At 48.0% G+C, this 20,920-nt stretch overlaps 1 protein-coding gene across 3 annotated transcripts in view; it reads left to right on the forward strand.

The window, feature by feature from the left end:
* Positions 1–20,920, forward strand: part of RARS1 (arginyl-tRNA synthetase 1) — a 190,295-nt gene that overhangs the window by 49,465 nt on the left and 119,910 nt on the right. For 2 of the 3 annotated variants that reach the window (XM_063928231.1, XM_063928232.1), the window contains exon 3: positions 11,500–11,688. In XM_063928231.1, the coding sequence (XP_063784301.1) occupies positions 11,500–11,688 (189 nt within the window). Of the gene's footprint in view, positions 1–2,843; positions 3,010–11,499; positions 11,689–20,920 lie in introns of all 3 variants that reach the window. The other variant, XM_063928233.1, reaches the window with a different exon arrangement.

Raw genomic sequence — 20,920 nt, forward strand, 5'->3', positions numbered from 1 at the left:
TGTAAACCGACAGGGCGGCACGAGAAGCAGGACGGCGATGGCAGAAGCCACAAGGATTCTCCGATGGGCGGAAAATCACGTGTTAGCACTGTCAGCAGTGTTCATTCCGGGAGTGGACAACTGGGAAGCAGACTTCCTCAGCAGGCACGACCTCCACCCGGGAGAGTGGGGACTTCATCCAGAAGTCTTCCAACTGATTGTAAACCGTTGGGAAAGGCCACAGGTGGACATGATGGCGTCCCGCCTAAACAAAAAGCTAGAAAGATATTGCGCCAGGTCAAGAGACCCGCAGGCGATAGCTGTGGACGCTCTAGTGACACCGTGGGTGTACCGGTCGGTTTATGTGTTCCCTACTCTTCCTCTCATACCAAAGGTACTGAGGATAATAAGGAGAAGAGGAGTAAGAACTATACTCATTGTTCGGATTGGCCAAGAAGAGCTTGGTACCCGGAACTTCAAGAAATGATCTCAGAGGACCCATGGCCTCTGCCGCTCAGACAGGACCTGCTGCAGCAGGGGCCCTGTCTGTTCCAAGACTTACCGAGGCTGCGTTTGACGGCATGGCGGTTGAACACCGGATCCTGAAGGAAAAGGGCATTCCGGAGGAAGTCATTCCTACGCTGATTAAAGCTAGGAAAGAAGTAACCGCAAACCATTATCACCGCATATGGCGAAAATATGTTGCGTGGTGTGAGGCCAGGAAGGCCCCAACGGAGGAATTTCAGCTGGGCCGTTTCCTGCACTTCCTACAGTCAGGGGTGACTATGGGCCTAAAATTGGGTTCCATTAAGGTCCAGATTTCGGCTCTATCGATTTTCTTCCAGAGAGAACTGGCTTCACTACCTGAAGTTCAGACTTTTGTTAAGGGAGTGCTAACATATTCAGCCCCCTTTTGTGCCCCCAGTGGCACCTTGGGATCTCAACGTGGTGTTGGATTTCCTAAAGTCACATTGGTTTGAGCCACTTAAAACCGTGGAATTGAAGTATCTCACGTGGAAAGTGGTCATGTTGTTGGCCTTGGCTTCGGCCAGGCGTGTATCAGAATTGGCGGCTTTGTCATGTAAAAGCCCTTATCTGATTTTCCATATGGATAGGGCAGAATTGAGGACTCGTCCCCAATTTCTCCCTAAGGTGGTATCAGCCTTTCATCTGAACCAACCTATCGTGGTGCCTGCGGCTACTAAAGACTTGGAGGCTTCCAAGTTGTTGGACGTAGTCAGGGCCCTGAAAATTTATGTTTCCAGGACAGCTGGAGTCAGAAAGACTGACTCGCTATTTATCCTGTATGCGCCCAACAAGTTGGGTGCACCTGCTTCAAAGCAGACTATTGCTCGCTGGATCTGTAGTACGATTCAGCTTGCACATTCTGCGGCTGGACTGCCGCATCCTAAATCAGTGAAAGCCCATTCCACGAGCAAGGTGGGCTCTTCTTGGGCGGCTGCCCGAGGGGTCTCGGCTCTACAACTTTGCAGAGCAGCTACTTGGTCGGGGTCAAACACATTTGCTAAATTCTACAAGTTTGACACCCTGGCTGAGGAGGACCTAGAGTTTGCCCATTCGGTGCTGCAGAGTCATCCGCACTCTCCCGCCCGTTTGGGAGCTTTGGTATAATCCCCATGGTCCTGACGGAGTCCCAGCATCCACTTAGGACATCAGAGAAAATAAGAATTTACTCACCGGTAATTCTATTTCTCGTAGTCCGTAGTGGATGCTGGGCGCCCATCCCAAGTGCGGATTGTCTGCAATACTTGTATATAGTTATTGTTTAACTAAAGGGTTATTGTTGAGCCATCTGTTGAGAGGCTCAGTTGTTATCATACTGTTAACTGGGTATTGTATCACGAGTTATACGGTGTGATTGGTGTGGCTGGTATGAGTCTTACCCGGGATTCAAAATCCTTCCTTATTGTGTCAGCTCTTCCGGGCACAGTATCCTAACTGAAGTCTGGAGGAGGGTCATAGTGCACACCAGTTACTGCACACCAGTTACTCTAAAGCTTTCTTTTAGTTGTGCCCAGTCTCCTGCGGAGCCGCTATTCCCCATGGTCCTTACGGAGTCCCAGCATCCACTACGGACTACGAGAAATAGAATTACCGGTGAGTAAATTCTTATTTTGAATGAATGTGCTAGGATGACAGAGAGAGCACTTTCACTGCAACCACCCCTATTTTCTGTCTTGTAAAAGTGTATGAAAGATTGCTGCTTCATTTTTATAATCACATTCACAACATGGTGACCTCATCAATACCTGCACTCAGCCATTCTCCTCTGACTGCTCTCATTAACAAGGCTATAATGTTCTATATATATACCGTATAGAAAAATATTACACATTAAATAAAGAACACAGCTATGAATAAAACAAAATTGCAGGTAGTGCTGTATCATGATAATTACAGGAATGCAATCCAGAAAAAAAAATCTGCAGGCTTTTGTGGAAGTCAATGTCCCATATTAATGGCTAAAGGGGGTAATTCAGACCTGATCGTAGTAGCATTTTTTTTTAGCAGTTGGGCAAAACCATGTGCACTGCAGGTGTGGCAGATATAACATGTGCAGAGAGAGTTGGATTTGGGTGGGGTGTGTTCAAACTGAAATCTAAATTGCAGTGTAAAAATAAAGCAGCCAGTATTTACCCTGCACAGAAACAATATAACCCACCCAAATCTAACTCTCTGCACATGTTATATCTGCCACACCTGCAGTGCACATGGTTTTGCCCAACTGCTAACAAATTTGCTGCTGTAATCAACTCTGAATTACCCCCAAAGTAATCCATTATGGGACTGGTATAGCAGAAGGAATACAGCCCAGTATGTAATAGAGGAAACTGTCTTTATAGATAGGAGAGTCATAAAAAGTCCATGTGGTGCAACCAGTACAAAGAATGAACTCAGAGAGGGAGAATAAAACCACCCACTAATTCTGGCAGAGAAAGGCGTATGACTGTAATACTGCTTCACTGCTGTGGACTGTACTGTACCTACTGTAGTGATTACTTGGAAGAGGTAACTAGAACACACTTCACTGTCTCTGCTTCTGTGTACAGATTGTATGTAAAATGCTTGACACTTATTCTGAGCTGATTAATGTACTAAGAACTGTATAAAATATTATTTTTAAAGGTTTTGAATATTTTATAATGTTTACATTTATCTGATACATCTGTTTATGAATTTACAATTTATATCTAATATTGTTTAAGATTTGAGACGTATGATCCTAAAAAAATATTTTTAGTTGTTTGTGGGATAGAAATAGATTCTGTTTAGGAGCTGTGTGGCCTCTTATTTTTTTTATGTTCGTTAAACTCATCTGTTATAAGCATGGATTATTATAATTTATTTATTTTAAATCAGAAACAGCCTGCCTCTATCTGTAATGTGGCCACTGGCTGACATAAAAGTCCTTTTTTGATAAAATTGTAACTGGTCTGTGCTGGTGTACTGTACTTACAAGGCTTATGTTAGGAGGAATACATACCTGTTACGAGCAGCCATGATCCCAAATTCAGGATCCCGGCCACCAGTATGCCTGCATCGGGGTGAGCGCTAGAAAGCCCCTTGCAGGCGCGGTGGCTGCGCTTGCCACAGGATCTATTCTCCTTCTATGAGTGTCGTGGACACCCACAGAGGCAGAAAAGTCTGTGGCACCGGTATTCCAGTGGTGACATTTCACCGCCTGTCGGGACCCCGGCGGCGGCATTGTGACCGCCGGGATCCGGACAGGAAGTCTCGTGATTGCCTCCCCGTTAGGACTACAGTCATAGGAATAGGGTTGCATAATACAACTGTCTTCTGCTTGTTCATTATACCTATTGAAACACTTTTCGGAGTTATAATTGTGTACTGCTGCAGTAAAGAAGGCATTAATAAGGACTTTGAATTTAAACATCTAGAGGAACAACATAATATAAAACATATTTATGAAACTCCTCATCTCTGAAAATGTATATTAGGGAATTAAGTTGTATAATGATTAATATAACAATTATGGTAACAAATATCTTAATATTATTATCTGTGTTGGTTGTAGCACTTGGCTGTTCAGTGAGATATTGGGTGTATCGCTTGTTCTGTGCAGCAGAGTAATGTATGACTGGATACACTGATTCCCCATGAATCACTTATCACGTGTATTTTTCCAGATGGTTTATTGTAGTACAACGCAAGAGGTTTTCTTACACTACTTAGACACGTTTCCTGTGCCATATATTGAACATATATGTGAATAAGAATCATTTGATTTACATGAAGATATATTACTTATTCTATGTATAGGTTCTTAAGGCGCTTACGTTGCATTCCGTGTATGGTTCAGTAATAGTGAAACTGAACAAATCTACAAAGAGTTCCTGGTAACAAATCAGAGAGTAATGGGAAAACAGATGCACATTAAATAGGCTGCAGGGTTAAAAATAAATAGCCTGCAGGGTTCCTGCAGTCACTGTGACAGGAGACCACTGACAGGAGGTGATAAATAGGCTGCAGGGTTCCTGCAGTCACTGTGACAGGAGACCACTGACAGGAGGTGATAAATAGGCTGCAGGGTTCCTGCAGTCACTGTGACAGGAGACCACTGACGGGAGGTGATAAGTATGCTGCAGTCACTGTGACAGGAGATGGGAGGTGATAAATAGGCTGCAGGGTTCCTGCAGTCACTGTGACAGGAGACCACTGACAGGAGGTGATAAATAGGCTGCAGGGTTCCTGCAGTCACTGTGACAGGAGACCACTGACAGGAGGTGATAAATAGGCTGCAGGGTTCCTGCAGTCACTGTGACAGGAGACCACTGACGGGAGGTGATAAATAGGCTGCAGGGTTCCTGCAGTCACTGTGACAGGAGACCACTGATGGGAGGTGATAAGTAGGCTGCAGGGTTCCTGCAGTCACTGTGACAGGAGACCACTGATGGGAGGTGGTAAATGGGCTGCAGGGTTCCTGCAGTCACTGTGACAGGAGACCACTGATGGGAGGTGGTAAATGGGCTGCAGGGTTCCTGCAGTCACTGTGACAGGAGACCACTGATGGGAGGTGGTAAATGGGCTGCAGGGTTCCTGCAGTCACTGTGACAGGAGACCACTGATGGGAGGTGATAAGTAGGCTGCAGGGTTCCTGCAGTCACTGTGACAGGAGACCACTGATGGGAGGTGGTAAATGGGCTGCGGGGTTCCTGCAGTCACTGTGACAGGAGACCACTGATGGGAGGTGGTAAATGGGCTGCAGGGTTCCTGCAGTCACTGTGACAGGAGACCACTGATGGGAGGTGGTAAATGGGCTGCAGGGTTCCTGCAGTCACTGTGACAGGAGACCACTGATGGGAGGTGATAAGTAGGCTGCAGGGTTCCTGCAGTCACTGTGACAGGAGACCACTGATGGGAGGTGGTAAATAGGCTGCAGGGTTCCTGCAGTCACTGTGACAGGAGACCACTGACAGGAGGTGATAAATAGGCTGCAGGGTTCCTGCAGTCACTGTGACAGGAGACCACTGACGGGAGGTGATAAATAGGCTGCAGGGTTCCTGCAGTCACTGTGACAGGAGACCACTGATGGGAGGTGATAAATAGGCTGCAGTCACTGTGACAGGAGACCACTGATGGGAGGTGATAAATAGGCTGCAGGGTTCTTGCAGTCACTGTGACAGGAGACCACTGATGGGAGGTGGTAAATGGGCTGCAGGGTTCCTTCAGTCACTGTGACAGGAGACCACTGATGGGAGGTGGTAAATGGGCTGCAGGGTTCCTGCAGTCACTGTGACAGGAGACCACTGACGGGAGGTGATAAGTAGGCTGCAGTCACTGTGACAGGAGACCACTGACGGGAGGTGGTAAATGGGCTGCAGGGTTCCTGCAGTCACTGTGACAGGAGACCACTGATGGGAGGTGATAAATAGGCTGCAGAGTTCCTGCAGTCACTGTGACAGGAGACCACTGATGGGAGGTGATAAATAGGCTGCAGGGTTCCTGCAGTCACTGTGACAGGAGACCACTGATGGGAGGTGATAAGTAGGCTGCAGGGTTCCTGCAGTCACTGTGACAGGAGACCACTGATGGGAGGTGGTAAATGGGCTGCAGGGTTCCTGCAGTCACTGTGACAGGAGACCACTGATGGGAGGTGATAAGTAGGCTGCAGGGTTCCTGCAGTCACTGTGACAGGAGACCACTGATGGGAGGTGGTAAATGGGCTGCGGGGTTCCTGCAGTCACTGTGACAGGAGACCACTGATGGGAGGTGGTAAATGGGCTGCAGGGTTCCTGCAGTCACTGTGACAGGAGACCACTGATGGGAGGTGGTAAATGGGCTGCAGGGTTCCTGCAGTCACTGTGACAGGAGACCACTGATGGGAGGTGATAAGTAGGCTGCAGGGTTCCTGCAGTCACTGTGACAGGAGACCACTGATGGGAGGTGGTAAATAGGCTGCAGGGTTCCTGCAGTCACTGTGACAGGAGACCACTGATGGGAGGTGATAAGTAGGCTGCAGGGTTCCTGCAGTCACTGTGACAGGAGACCACTGATGGGAGGTGATAAGTAGGCTGCAGGGTTCCTGCAGTCACTGTGACAGGAGACCACTGATGGGAGGTGGTAAATGGGCTGCAGGGTTCCTGCAGTCACTGTGACAGGAGACCACTGATGGGAGGTGATAAATAGGCTGCAGGGTTCCTGCAGTCACTGTGACAGGAGACCACTGATGGGAGGTGGTAAATGGGCTGCAGGGTTCCTGCAGTCACTGTGACAGGAGACCACTGATGGGAGGTGGTAAATGGGCTGCAGGGTTCCTGCAGTCACTGTGACAGGAGACCACTGATGGGAGGTGGTAAATGGGCTGCAGGGTTCCTGCAGTCACTGTGACAGGAGACCACTGATGGGAGGTGGTAAATGGGCTGCAGGGTTCCTGCAGTCACTGTGACAGGAGACCACTGATGGGAGGTGATAAGTAGGCTGCAGGGTTCCTGCAGTCACTGTGACTGGAGACCACTGATGGGAGGTGATAAATAGGCTGCAGGGTTCCTGCAGTCACTGTGACAGGAGACCATTAATGGGAGGTGATAAATAGGCTGCAGGGTCCCTGCAGTCACTGTGACAGGAGACCACTGACGGGAGGTGATAAATAGGCTGCAGGGTTCCTGCAGTCACTGTGACAGGAGACCACTGACGGGAGGTGATAAATAGGCTGCAGGGTTCCTGCAGTCACTGTGACAGGAGACCACTGATGGGAGGTGATAAATAGGCTGCAGGGTTCCTGCAGTCACTGTGACAGGAGACCACTGATGGGAGGTGATAAATAGGCTGCAGGGTTCCTGCAGTCACTGTGACAGGAGACCACTGATGGGAGGTGATAAATAGGCTGCAGGGTTCCTGCAGTCACTGTGACAGGAGACCACTGACGGGAGGTGATAAATAGGCTGCAGGGTTCCTGCAGTCACTGTGACAGGAGACCACTGATGGGAGGTGATAAATAGGCTGCAGGGTTCCTGCAGTCACTGTGACAGGAGACCACTGATGGGAGGTGATAAATAGGCTGCAGTCACTGTGACAGGAGACCACTGATGGGAGGTGATAAATAGGCTGCAGGGTTCTTGCAGTCACTGTGACAGGAGACCACTGATGGGAGGTGGTAAATGGGCTGCAGGGTTCCTTCAGTCACTGTGACAGGAGACCACTGACGGGAGGTGATAAATAGGCTGCAGGGTTCCTGCAGTCACTGTGACAGGAGACCACTGATGGGAGGTGGTAAATAGGCTGCAGGGTTCCTGCAGTCACTGTGACAGGAGACCACTGATGGGAGGTGATAAGTAGGCTGCAGGGTTCCTGCAGTCACTGTGACAGGAGACCACTGATGGGAGGTGATAAGTAGGCTGCAGGGTTCCTGCAGTCACTGTGACAGGAGACCACTGATGGGAGGTGGTAAATGGGCTGCAGGGTTCCTGCAGTCACTGTGACAGGAGACCACTGATGGGAGGTGATAAATAGGCTGCAGGGTTCCTGCAGTCACTGTGACAGGAGACCACTGATGGGAGGTGGTAAATGGGCTGCAGGGTTCCTGCAGTCACTGTGACAGGAGACCACTGATGGGAGGTGGTAAATGGGCTGCAGGGTTCCTGCAGTCACTGTGACAGGAGACCACTGATGGGAGGTGGTAAATGGGCTGCAGGGTTCCTGCAGTCACTGTGACAGGAGACCACTGATGGGAGGTGGTAAATGGGCTGCAGGGTTCCTGCAGTCACTGTGACAGGAGACCACTGATGGGAGGTGATAAGTAGGCTGCAGGGTTCCTGCAGTCACTGTGACTGGAGACCACTGATGGGAGGTGATAAATAGGCTGCAGGGTTCCTGCAGTCACTGTGACAGGAGACCATTAATGGGAGGTGATAAATAGGCTGCAGGGTCCCTGCAGTCACTGTGACAGGAGACCACTGATGGGAGGTGATAAATAGGCTGCAGGGTTCCTGCAGTCACTGTGACAGGAGACCACTGATGGGAGGTGATAAATAGGCTGCAGTCACTGTGACAGGAGACCACTGATGGGAGGTGATAAATAGGCTGCAGGGTTCTTGCAGTCACTGTGACAGGAGACCACTGATGGGAGGTGGTAAATGGGCTGCAGGGTTCCTTCAGTCACTGTGACAGGAGACCACTGACGGGAGGTGATAAATAGGCTGCAGGGTTCCTGCAGTCACTGTGACAGGAGACCACTGATGGGAGGTGATAAATAGGCTGCAGGGTTCCTGCAGTCACTGTGACAGGAGACCACTGATGGGAGGTGATAAATAGGCTGCAGGGTTCCTGCAGTCACTGTGACAGGAGACCACTGATGGGAGGTGATAAATAGGCTGCAGGGTTCCTGCAGTCACTGTGACAGGAGACCACTGACGGGAGGTGATAAATAGGCTGCAGGGTTCCTGCAGTCACTGTGACAGGAGACCACTGATGGGAGGTGATAAATAGGCTGCAGTCACTGTGACAGGAGACCACTGATGGGAGGTGATAAATAGGCTGCAGGGTTCTTGCAGTCACTGTGACAGGAGACCACTGATGGGAGGTGGTAAATGGGCTGCAGGGTTCCTTCAGTCACTGTGACAGGAGACCACTGATGGGAGGTGGTAAATGGGCTGCAGGGTTCCTGCAGTCACTGTGACAGGAGACCACTGATGGGAGGTGATAAGTAGGCTGCAGGGTTCCTGCAGTCACTGTGACAGGAGACCACTGATGGGAGGTGATAAGTAGGCTGCAGGGTTCCTGCAGTCACTGTGACAGGAGACCACTGATGGGAGGTGGTAAATGGGCTGCAGGGTTCCTGCAGTCACTGTGACAGGAGACCACTGATGGGAGGTGGTAAATGGGCTGCAGGGTTCCTGCAGTCACTGTGACAGGAGACCACTGATGGGAGGTGGTAAATGGGCTGCAGGGTTCCTGCAGTCACTGTGACAGGAGACCACTGATGGGAGGTGATAAGTAGGCTGCAGGGTTCCTGCAGTCACTGTGACAGGAGACCACTGATGGGAGGTGGTAAATGGGCTGCGGGGTTCCTGCAGTCACTGTGACAGGAGACCACTGATGGGAGGTGGTAAATGGGCTGCAGGGTTCCTGCAGTCACTGTGACAGGAGACCACTGATGGGAGGTGGTAAATGGGCTGCAGGGTTCCTGCAGTCACTGTGACAGGAGACCACTGATGGGAGGTGGTAAATGGGCTGCAGGGTTCCTGCAGTCACTGTGACAGGAGACCACTGATGGGAGGTGATAAATAGGCTGCAGGGTTCCTGCAGTCACTGTGACAGGAGACCACTGATGGGAGGTGGTAAATGGGCTGCAGGGTTCCTGCAGTCACTGTGACAGGAGACCACTGATGGGAGGTGGTAAATGGGCTGCAGGGTTCCTGCAGTCACTGTGACAGGAGACCACTGATGGGAGGTGGTAAATGGGCTGCAGGGTTCCTGCAGTCACTGTGACAGGAGACCACTGATGGGAGGTGATAAATGGGCTGCAGGGTTCCTGCAGTCACTGTGACAGGAGACCACTGATGGGAGGTGATAAATAGGCTGCAGGGTTCCTGCAGTCACTGTGACAGGAGACCACTGATGGGAGGTGATAAATAGGCTGCAGTCACTGTGACAAGAGACCACTGATGGGAGGTGATAAATAGGCTGCAGGGTTCTTGCAGTCACTGTGACAGGAGACCACTGATGGGAGGTGGTAAATGGGCTGCAGGGTTCCTGCAGTCACTGTGACAGGAGACCACTGATGGGAGGTGATAAGTAGGCTGCAGGGTTCCTGCAGTCACTGTGACAGGAGACCACTGATGGGAGGTGATAAGTAGGCTGCAGGGTTCCTGCAGTCACTGTGACAGGAGACCACTGATGGGAGGTGGTAAATGGGCTGCAGGGTTCCTGCAGTCACTGTGACAGGAGACCACTGATGGGAGGTGGTAAATGGGCTGCAGGGTTCCTGCAGTCACTGTGACAGGAGACCACTGATGGGAGGTGGTAAATGGGCTGCAGGGTTCCTGCAGTCACTGTGACAGGAGACCACTGATGGGAGGTGATAAGTAGGCTGCAGGGTTCCTGCAGTCACTGTGACAGGAGACCACTGATGGGAGGTGGTAAATGGGCTGCAGGGTTCCTGCAGTCACTGTGACAGGAGACCACTGATGGGAGGTGGTAAATGGGCTGCAGGGTTCCTGCAGTCACTGTGACAGGAGACCACTGATGGGAGGTGGTAAATGGGCTGCAGGGTTCCTGCAGTCACTGTGACAGGAGACCACTGATGGGAGGTGGTAAATGGGCTGCAGGGTTCCTGCAGTCACTGTGACAGGAGACCACTGATGGGAGGTGATAAATAGGCTGCAGGGTTCCTGCAGTCACTGTGACAGGAGACCACTGATGGGAGGTGGTAAATGGGCTGCAGGGTTCCTGCAGTCACTGTGACAGGAGACCACTGATGGGAGGTGGTAAATGGGCTGCAGGGTTCCTGCAGTCACTGTGACAGGAGACCACTGATGGGAGGTGGTAAATGGGCTGCAGGGTTCCTGCAGTCACTGTGACAGGAGACCACTGATGGGAGGTGATAAGTAGGCTGCAGGGTTCCTGCAGTCACTGTGACAGGAGACCACTGATGGGAGGTGGTAAATGGGCTGCAGGGTTCCTGCAGTCACTGTGACAGGAGACCACTGATGGGAGGTGGTAAATGGGCTGCAGGGTTCCTGCAGTCACTGTGACAGGAGACCACTGATAGGAGGTGGTAAATGGGCTGCAGGGTTCCTGCAGTCACTGTGACAGGAGACCACTGATGGGAGGTGGTAAATGGGCTGCAGGGTTCCTGCAGTCACTGTGACAGGAGACCACTGATGGGAGGTGATAAATAGGCTGCAGGGTTCCTGCAGTCACTGTGACAGGAGACCACTGATGGTCTGTACATGATCTCGCTACATGACATCTACTTCCCTATTTCACATTATATTTTTGGTCTTCTCTATTTTAAGTTTTGTTCTTATTTTCTGACAGAGTATTCAAGAAGAGAAAAACAAATCTGTGAAGAGTATGCTGAACATCAATGCCCATCTCCAGGAAATCTTTGGCCGGGCTATCAGAGCCGCATACCCTGAGTTAGAAAATGCCCCTTTGGCAGTGACTCCAAACCAGCAGCTGAAATTTGGTGACTATCAATGCAACAGTGCAATGGCAATGACCCAGGTAAACTTGAGCTATGGATCTTCATTTAACTGTTGCAAGCCTGTATATGTTTTGCTTTCACAAGTACTGTTTTGTGAACGCCCAGTAAAATAATTAGCAAAATTCAGCTAGATTTAATAAATACAGATTTCTGTCTTGGTAATAGTTTAGTTCAGCTTTATACTTTATTCATACTGGAAACTGTTGTGCCTACAAGAATCAGCTTTATTGGCCAGGTGTAATCACGTACACTAGGGATTTTTTGCGGTACAATGCATCCCCAAGCAGCAACATGAAGGTGGAATACATAGCATAAGAAGGGGGGAAAATTTAGCATACTTTACAAACATTACACGTATGAGTTCATACTGCACATAGCAACTGTACGATAGGCTCGAAATATTAGACATATTATACATGTTAGACTTTTTATATATTGTTTAGCGTGTGGACAGCTAGTGGGAAGAAGCTTTTAATGGATCTGGTCAACTTCCCGGGAATGGACCTGTAGCGTCTGCCTGATGGAAACGGTTCAAACAGTTTGTGACCTGGGTGCTGCATATCTGCCACGATTTTCTCCGCTCGCTTCCTGACCTTTGACTGCTATAATTCCTGGATGGGAGGGATGTCAGCCCCAACAATCTTTTCTGCTGTCCTCACCACCCTTTGCAGCCTCCGTCTGTCACTCTCATTGGCAGCTCCATACCAGACTGTGATCGAGGAACATAAGACTGATTCTATGATTGCTGTGTAGAAGATGAGCAGCAGCTTCTGCGGGATGTTGAATTTCCTGAGTTGCTTCAGAAAGAACATCCGCTGCCGGGCCTTCTTTACGACAGTGCTTATGTTGGGTCCCCATTTGAGGTCTCAGGAAATTTTTGACCCTAGGGATTTGAAGGAGTCAACCCACGAAACCACGCTGTCAGCTATTAGGAGTGGTTGCATGGCATTGGGTTTCCTTCTGAAGTCCACCACCATCTCAACTGTTTTGAGGGGATTTAGGTCAAGGTTGTTCGTGCCGCACCACTGGAACAACCTTGACCTAAATCTGTATTGTAGTTCTCACAAGCCCTTCTGGATTTCTATTTACATACGTAAAAAGAACTACTACTCAGATTAGGATGGTCAGGATCTTCCCGATGATCTTTATTTTGAAGTTAATAATCATCCAAAGAAGATAAAAGCAAAATAGTGTAATAGGTCAGTAGCAGTGTATTAAGTGGAATTGTAACGTCATAACTTAAGAGCATCACAGAATGATATATTTTTGCAAAATAAAAAAAATAAGAAATCACATGTACATAAGTATTCACAGCCTTTGCCATGAAGTTCAAAATTGAGCTCAGGTGCATCCTGTTTCCACTGATCATCCTTGAGATGTTCTTATTGCTTAATTGGAGTCCACCTGTGGTAAATTCAGTTGATTGGACATGATTTGGAAAGGCACACACCGGTCTATATAAGGTCCCACACTTGACAGGGCTTGTCTGAGCACAAACCAAGCATGAAGTCAAAGAAATTGTCTGTAGACCTCTCAGACAGGATTGTCTCGAGACACAAATCTGGCGAAGGGTACAGAAAAATATCTGCTGCTTTGAAGGTCTCAATGAGCACAGTGGCCTCCATCATCCGTAAATGGAAGAAGTTCAGAACCACCAGGACTCTTCCTAGAGCTGGCCGGCCATCTAAACTGAGCGATCAGGTGAGAAGTGCCCTAGTCAGGGAGGTGACAAAGAACCTGAGCATTCCTTTGTGGAGGGAGGAGAACCTTCCAGAAAGACAACAATCTCTGCAGCAATCCACCAATCAGGCCTGTATGGTAGAGTGGCCAGACAGAAGCCACTCCTTAGTAAAAAGCACATGGCAGGCTGCCTGGAGTTTGCCAAAATGCACCTGAAGGACTCTCAGACCATGAGAAACAAAATTCTCTGGTCTGATGAGACAAAGATTGTACTCTTTGGCGTGAATGCCAGGCGTCATGTTTGGAGGAAACCAGGCAACGCCCATCACCAGGCCAGTACCATCCCTACAGTGAAGCATGGTAGTAGAAGAATCATGCTGTGGGGATGTTTTTCAGCGGCAGGAACTGGGAGACTAGTCAGGATAGAGGGAAAGATGAATGCAGCAATGTACAGAGACATCCTGGATGACAATCTGCTCCAGAGCGCTCTTAACCTCAGACTGGGGCGACAGTTCACCTGTCAGCAGGGCAACGACCCTAAGCACACAGCCAAGATATCAAAGGATTGGCTTCAGGACAACTCTGTGAATGTCATTGAGTGGCCCAGCCAGAGCCCAAAATTAAATCCGATTGAACATCTCTAGAAAGATCTAAAAATGGCTGTGCACCGACGCTTCCCATACAACCTGATGGAGCTTGAGAGGTGCTGCAAAGAGGAATGGCCAAAACTGCTGAAAGATAGGTGTTCCAAGCTTGTGGCATCATATTCAAAAAGACAAAGGCTGTGAATACTTATGTACATGTGATTTCTTATATTTTTTTTATTTTTTTATAAATTTGCAAAAGTCTTAACACTTTTTCACATTGTCATTATGAGGTATTATTGTGTGTAGAATTTTGAGTGAAAAAAATAATTTGTTCCAGTTTGGAATAAGGCTATAACATAACAAAATGTGGAAAAAGTGAAGCACTGTGAATACTTTCCGGATGCACTGTATATACACTGCTCAAAAAAATAAAGGGAACACTAAAATAACACATCCTAGATCTGAATGAATGAAATATTCTTATTAAATGCTTTGTTGTTTACATAGTTGGATGTGCTGACAACAAAATCACACACAAATTATCAATGGAAATCAAATTTATTAACCCATGGAGGTCTGGATTTGGAGTCACACTCAAAATTAAAGTGGAAAAACACACTACAGGCTGATCCAACTTTGATGTAATGTCCTTTAAAACAAGTCAAAATGAGGCTCAGTAGTGTGTGTGGCCTCCACGTGCCTGTATGGGGTTCACTACGGCTGGCCGGCGGTCGGGCTCCCGGCGACCAGCATCCCGGCGCCGGGAGCCCGACCGCCGGCTTACCGACAGCTTGGCGAGCGCAAATGAGCCCCTTGCGGGCTCGCTGCGCTCGCCACGCTACGGGCACGGTGGCGCGCTACGCGCGCCACACTATTTTATTCTCCCTCTATGGGGGTCGTGGACCCCCACGAGGGAAAATAATTGTCGGTATGCCGGCTGTCGGGCTCCCGGCGCCGGTATACTGAGCGCCGGGAGCCCGACCGCCGGCAAACAGAAGACCACCCGCCTGTATGACCTCCCTACAACCCACACAAGTGGCTCAGGTAGTGCAGCTCATCCAGGATGGTACATCAATGCGAGCTGTGGCAAGAAGGTTTGCTGTGTCTGTCAGCGTAGTGTCCAGAGCATGTAGGCACTACCAGGAGACAGGCCAGTACATCAGGAGATGTGGATGAGGCCGTAGGAGGGCAACAACCCAACAGCAGGACCGCTACATCCGCCTTTGTGCAAGGAGGAACAGGAGGAGCACTGCCAGAGCCCTGCAAAATAACCTCCAGCAAGCCACAAATGTGCATGTGTCTACTCAAATGATCAGAAACAGACTCCATGAGGATGGTATGAGGGCTCGACGTCCACAGGTGGGGGTTGTGCTTACATCCCAACACCGTGCAGGACGTTTGTCATTTGCCAGAGAACACCAAGATTGGCAAATTCGCCACTGGCGCCCTGTGCTCTTCACAGATGAAAGCAGATTCTCACTGAGCACATGTGACAGACATGACAGAATCTGGAGACGCCAAGGAGAATGTTTTGCTGCCTGCAACATCCTCCAGCATGACCGGTTTGGCAGTGGGTCAGTAATGGTGTGGGGTGGCATTTCTTTGGGGGGCCGCACAGCCCTCCATGTGCTCGCCAGAGGTAGCCTGACTGCCATTAGGTACCGAGATGAGATCCTCAGACCCCTTGTGAGACCATATGCTGGTGCGGTTGGCCCTGGGTTCCTCCTAATGCAAGACAATGCTAGACCTCGTGTGGCTGGAGTGTGTCAGCAGTTCCTGCAAGACGAAGGCATTGATGCTATGGACTGGCCCGCCTGTTCCCCAGACCTAAATCCAATTGAGCACATCTGGAACATCATGTCTTGCTCCATCCACCAACTCCTCGTTGCACCACAGACTGTCCAGGAGTTGGCGGATGCTTTAGTCCAGGTCTGGGAGGAGATCCCTCAGGAGACCATCCGCCACCTCATCAGGAGCATGCCCAGGCATTGTAGGGAGGTCATACAGGCACGTGGAGGCCACACACACTACTGAGCCTCAATTTGACTTGTTTTAAGGACATTACATCAAAGTTGGATTAGCCTGTAGTGTGTTTTTCCACTTTAATTTTGAGTGTGACTCCAAATCCAGACCTCCATGGGTTAATAAATTTGATTTCCATTGATAATTTTTTTGGTAATTTTGTTTACAGCACATTCAACTTTGTAAAGAACAAAGTACAGGTTGAGTATCCCTTATCCAAAATGCTTGGGACCAGAGGAATTTTGGATATCGGATTTTTCCGTATTTTGGAATAATTGCATACCATAATGAGAGATTATGGTGATAGGACCTAAATCTAAGCACAGAATGCATTTATGTTACATATACACCTTATACACCCAGCCTGAAGGTAATTTTAGCCAATATTTTTAATAACTTTTTGCATTCAACAAAGTGTGTGTACAGTCACACAATTCATTTATGTTTCATATACACCTTATGCACACAGCCTGAAGGTCATTTAATACAATATTTTTAATAACTTTGAATATTAAACAAAGTTTGTGTACACTGAGCCATCAAAAAACAAAGGTTTCATTATCTCAGTCTCACTCAAAAAAGTCTGTATTTCGGAATATTCCGTATTTCGGAATATATGGATATGGGATACTCAACCTGTATTTAATACGAATATTTCATTCATTCAGATCTAGGATGTGTTGTTTAAGTGTTCCCTTTATTTTTTTGAGCAGTGTAGTTTGCAGCAGATAATAGTAATTTAAACTTTATTCATATGTCTTCCAGCTGATGGATAACACAAAATGAACCAGAAAAGGAAGGAGGTTCAGTTGGTATAAATAATGCGGGACAAATGTTGGCATCAGCTGACTGTTTTCAGATTTCTACAGTGACTGTTTGATGTCTTTAATCTCTGCTTTACACAGTCTCACCTCATTCCTGTCGTGACGCCCCACCAGTAGCTGCCAGTCACCAATGACTGCTTTATTATTGGAGGCTGATAATGCATTCTACCGTACTATAGCCGCATACACTTTCTGCATCAGCAGCTACAATTATTGCTCCACGAGCAAATGTACAGTATCAAGTATTCCCCAAACACCACTTGGCTTATTTGCTTGCGAAAGACCACTTTGACCTACTGTTTTCTTTATCATCCACTAGGGGTCACTGGAGTACTCTTGGGATATGGACGGCGTAGCAGAACAAAGGCACTGAATATTTAAATGTAGGACTCTCCACCCCTCCATATCCCAGAGTACCTCAGTGTACGACCTCAGTGTTTTTTCGGTGCTCACAGCACTAACATCGGCTTGTGGGAAGTTCCCACATTTGGTGGAAGATTTTATTAATTTTTCATTTTTACTTTTTATTTTTACTTTTTACACTTCCCTTCCCAGTTTCTAGAAAAACATGGGTCCGGGATGGTGCCGCTGCAAGGCAGCGCATGGCGTGTCGGTCCTCACAAAGAGCACCCTCACAGCCACAGGCAGCCCACTGTCTCCTGCAAGCTGGACGGAGCTTACAGAAAGAAGCCCCGTCACAGCCAGGGAAAAAACAAAGAGCTGGACGGAGCTTACAGAAAGAAGCCCCGTCACAGCCAGGATGAAGTGATCAAGAAGCTGGACGGAGCTTACAGATAGAAGCCCCGTCGCAGCCATGATCTGAGAAGCTGGACGGAGCTTACAGATAGAAGCCCCGTCGCAGCCAGGACTGGAGACATGATCACATAAGGTAGGCTGGGGAACGGGACGGTCAGCGCAGGCTGCCGCCCACTATGTGGGGGTATTGTAAGTCGCTCCCGCCGCACATCCGGCAGTCTCAACGCCCCAGCCGCTCTATACTGCAGCCGCTCCGTCCGGCCATCTCAGCCGCTACGTCCGGCCGCCCAGCATGCCAGAACCGGCGCCGCTCCGTCCACCCGCAGACAGCGTTAAGAGGGTGGCAACGGGCCGCCGCTCCGTTCGGCCGCCTAGCAACGGCCACCCGCAGACGCTCCGTCAGTCAGCAGAAACGGAGCGCTCCTGGTGACCTCCGCTGCTCGGCAAGAAAGCCTCCCTGCAATGAATTCCCTGGCTTCCCGCTGAGACACAGCGTTACAGGGAGCACGGGGGGAAGGGGGGCGGTGAAACTGGCAGATTACAAGGTGATGTAATCTATAAACCACAGACATATATATGTGACATGTCACTAGATAATAGGCTATTGAGTCTATTTTAATGATGGTGAGGCATGTATTGTAACACTGCAGGCATGTAGTGTAACATGCCCTGTGATTATTACTGTATAATAGGCTATTTAGCCTATATATTGATGTCTGTTATTATATATTAATGTCTGTGGTTATCACTGTAGGCTATTTAGCCTATATATTAATGTCTGTTATTATATATTAATGTCTGTGGTTATCACTGTATAACATCATATATATATATTTATTCAAGAGCATGTGTTGTACCCTGCCTATGATTATCATTGTATAATAGATTATATTAACACTGAAGCAATTGTTCTGTGTTTATCAGGGTCAGCATGGCATGACGGCCATTTTAACCATGCTTCCTGTTGTTTTACAGTTGTAGTTCCGGAACTTTCCTGCCATACATCCCTACGCCACCAGAGGCGCAGGGGTGTTAGTGGGAATTTTTGGTTCGGGTTTCACATAGGCTGCCTATGTGAACTGTTTTTCAGCCAGAAATAAATATATATTACACACCTTCAGATAATAACTTTACTAAGTCGTGCAGGTGTCTGTCCATTGCCTATTGTGTTGTCTGTCTGCATAGGGAGTAAGGCTCCAGCGCAGACTAAAAATACTTTTAAACTAGACATAAATCAACCACATGTTCACTACGTGGGTAGGTTTTCAGAATCCCAGACATTGGCAAATTAAATTAACTCCGCTCGACAAGAGCGGTAAGATCGACGGAAGTTATCCCGCAGGCTCTAATAAAGGAGTCTTTCCAAAGGTACAATTTTCCTTTGGGTACCAAGGTGTTAATTTAACTGGTTTATAATTTCATGCAGTCGGATAATTCTATATCAGACCTCACATTAAACCAGCAGTCAGATAGTGCGGGGTTTAGGCAACCATACATTGCTAATGACCAGTGAGTCATCGTTTCGAATTTACAGAGACTAAGGAGACTCTAACATCTAATCCGTCGAATTTAATAAACAACAGATTTTCAGTGAATTTCTTATTTAGAATATCTGACTAAGATTTAAGTCTATTTAACCGTTTCCACATCTTAATGGGAGAATCCGCCATTGGTGAATTCGTCTGTGTCAAACATTATAAACACCCAAGATACATTTGGGTCACCAGGCGCTCTATGTATGGAAACAATGACGATCACGTTTCACTTATCGTTAATACAAAGCGGCAGAGTATCTCTGTAAAGCTTCTGCTGACGGCTGTTACCTCGATTCTCGCTTTTTAGCGTCACTAGTTTCAGCACGACAAGGTCAGAAGTTGTTTGATAAAATTTCAAACGTTCATACTTTGGTCCGGCGGTTAAAGTCTTTACAATCCAGTCTTTTCAAGGCTGTGGTACAAGTCAAGACTTGTAACACCAGGGCGCTAAAGTCAACAAGACAGTGGCTGGACGACCTCTTAGGCCATCTCGAATTTCCAATTGTGGAAACGCGCCTTTACACATTTGCCGGGTTTCCAAACATCCACTCATGGATATATCCGCTATTTAAAGGTTAAAATACTGCCTCTGTCGGACGAAATTAAGAGTTTTGGCAGGTTGCCATTCAGTCTCTGCTGTTTTCAGCTGTTTTTATTTCCAGCCATGGTACACCAACAGAGTCAGGGCTACTTATTCCCCTCTGTTTGGCGTAACGAAACCAAAGGGCTCCGTCGCAGTCTCAATCACAGAGGGCTCCGTCGCAGTCTCAATCAGCAAGTTACTTACTGCAGTTTGGAAAATGGAATTTCTGCGGTTAGTAGTTGCATATTTGAAGCCACAAAATTTCATAATTGCGCTTGATCTTCAATACCCATACCGGTTTGGTCACCACATCACAGGTTCTAGAGTTTTGCAAAACGCCACAACCATTAACCATTTCATCTACCGGTTGGCTTCTTGTCAACGCCTCGGGTATTTACCAAAGAGATGTTGGTGATGATAGCTCATCTCAGAGCCCTGCCAGTGACAATCGTTCCATACTTAGACGATCTGCTCATAAGAACTCTGTTTCACCAGAGGTTCTTCTTACTGGCGCTACTAACGTACACCATGGTGGCAGGTCAAGTTCAAAAAGCGATCGCATCTAATTCCGTCTCAACGACTTCAATTCCTAGGTATGATTATAAATACGGTAAATCAAAGACATTTACCTACTACACCAGCAAATATACCAGCTAGTACAATTAGTGCAAAAGCCACGCACACTAGCGGTACATTGGTGTATTCGCCTATTAGGAACAATAATGTGGTTTCAAAGCGCTTTAGTTCGCTGGGCTTCTCTCGCGTTTCCCACAGGGGGGCAAGGGTGTATATGCTCTGGACGAGAGTCTCAGAGCTTGAGGAGTTGTAGTTAAAAAGCTCAGCGACAGGGGTTCTAAAACGGATCACGACAGATTGCTGTCTATAAACGGATCACGACAGATTGCTGTCTATAAATGTCCTGGAACTCCGTGCAATTTACAATGCACTACATGCTTCGTTTTCAGTCTGTCCAAGTACAGTCAGACAACGCAACGGGAGTTGCATATACAAGAAGCTGCATGGCAATGCGGCAGGTAGCTTGAATCCTCAATTGCCCAGAACACCATTAGGTGATGTTGTCCACAGGGTTCATTCCGGAAGTGGATATCTGTTAGACAGATGATCTCACCCGTCGGGATTTATATCCTGAAAACTGGGCATTCAATCCAGAGGTGTTTCATATGTGAGTCCACAAAAGGGGTTACCCTCAGGTATACATGATGGCATCTCGCCACAATTACAAACGCTCAGTATGTGTACAGAAC

The sequence above is a fragment of the Pseudophryne corroboree genome, chromosome 6 (assembly GCF_028390025.1).
Source record: "Pseudophryne corroboree isolate aPseCor3 chromosome 6, aPseCor3.hap2, whole genome shotgun sequence".
Classification (NCBI taxonomy): domain Eukaryota; kingdom Metazoa; phylum Chordata; class Amphibia; order Anura; family Myobatrachidae; genus Pseudophryne; species Pseudophryne corroboree.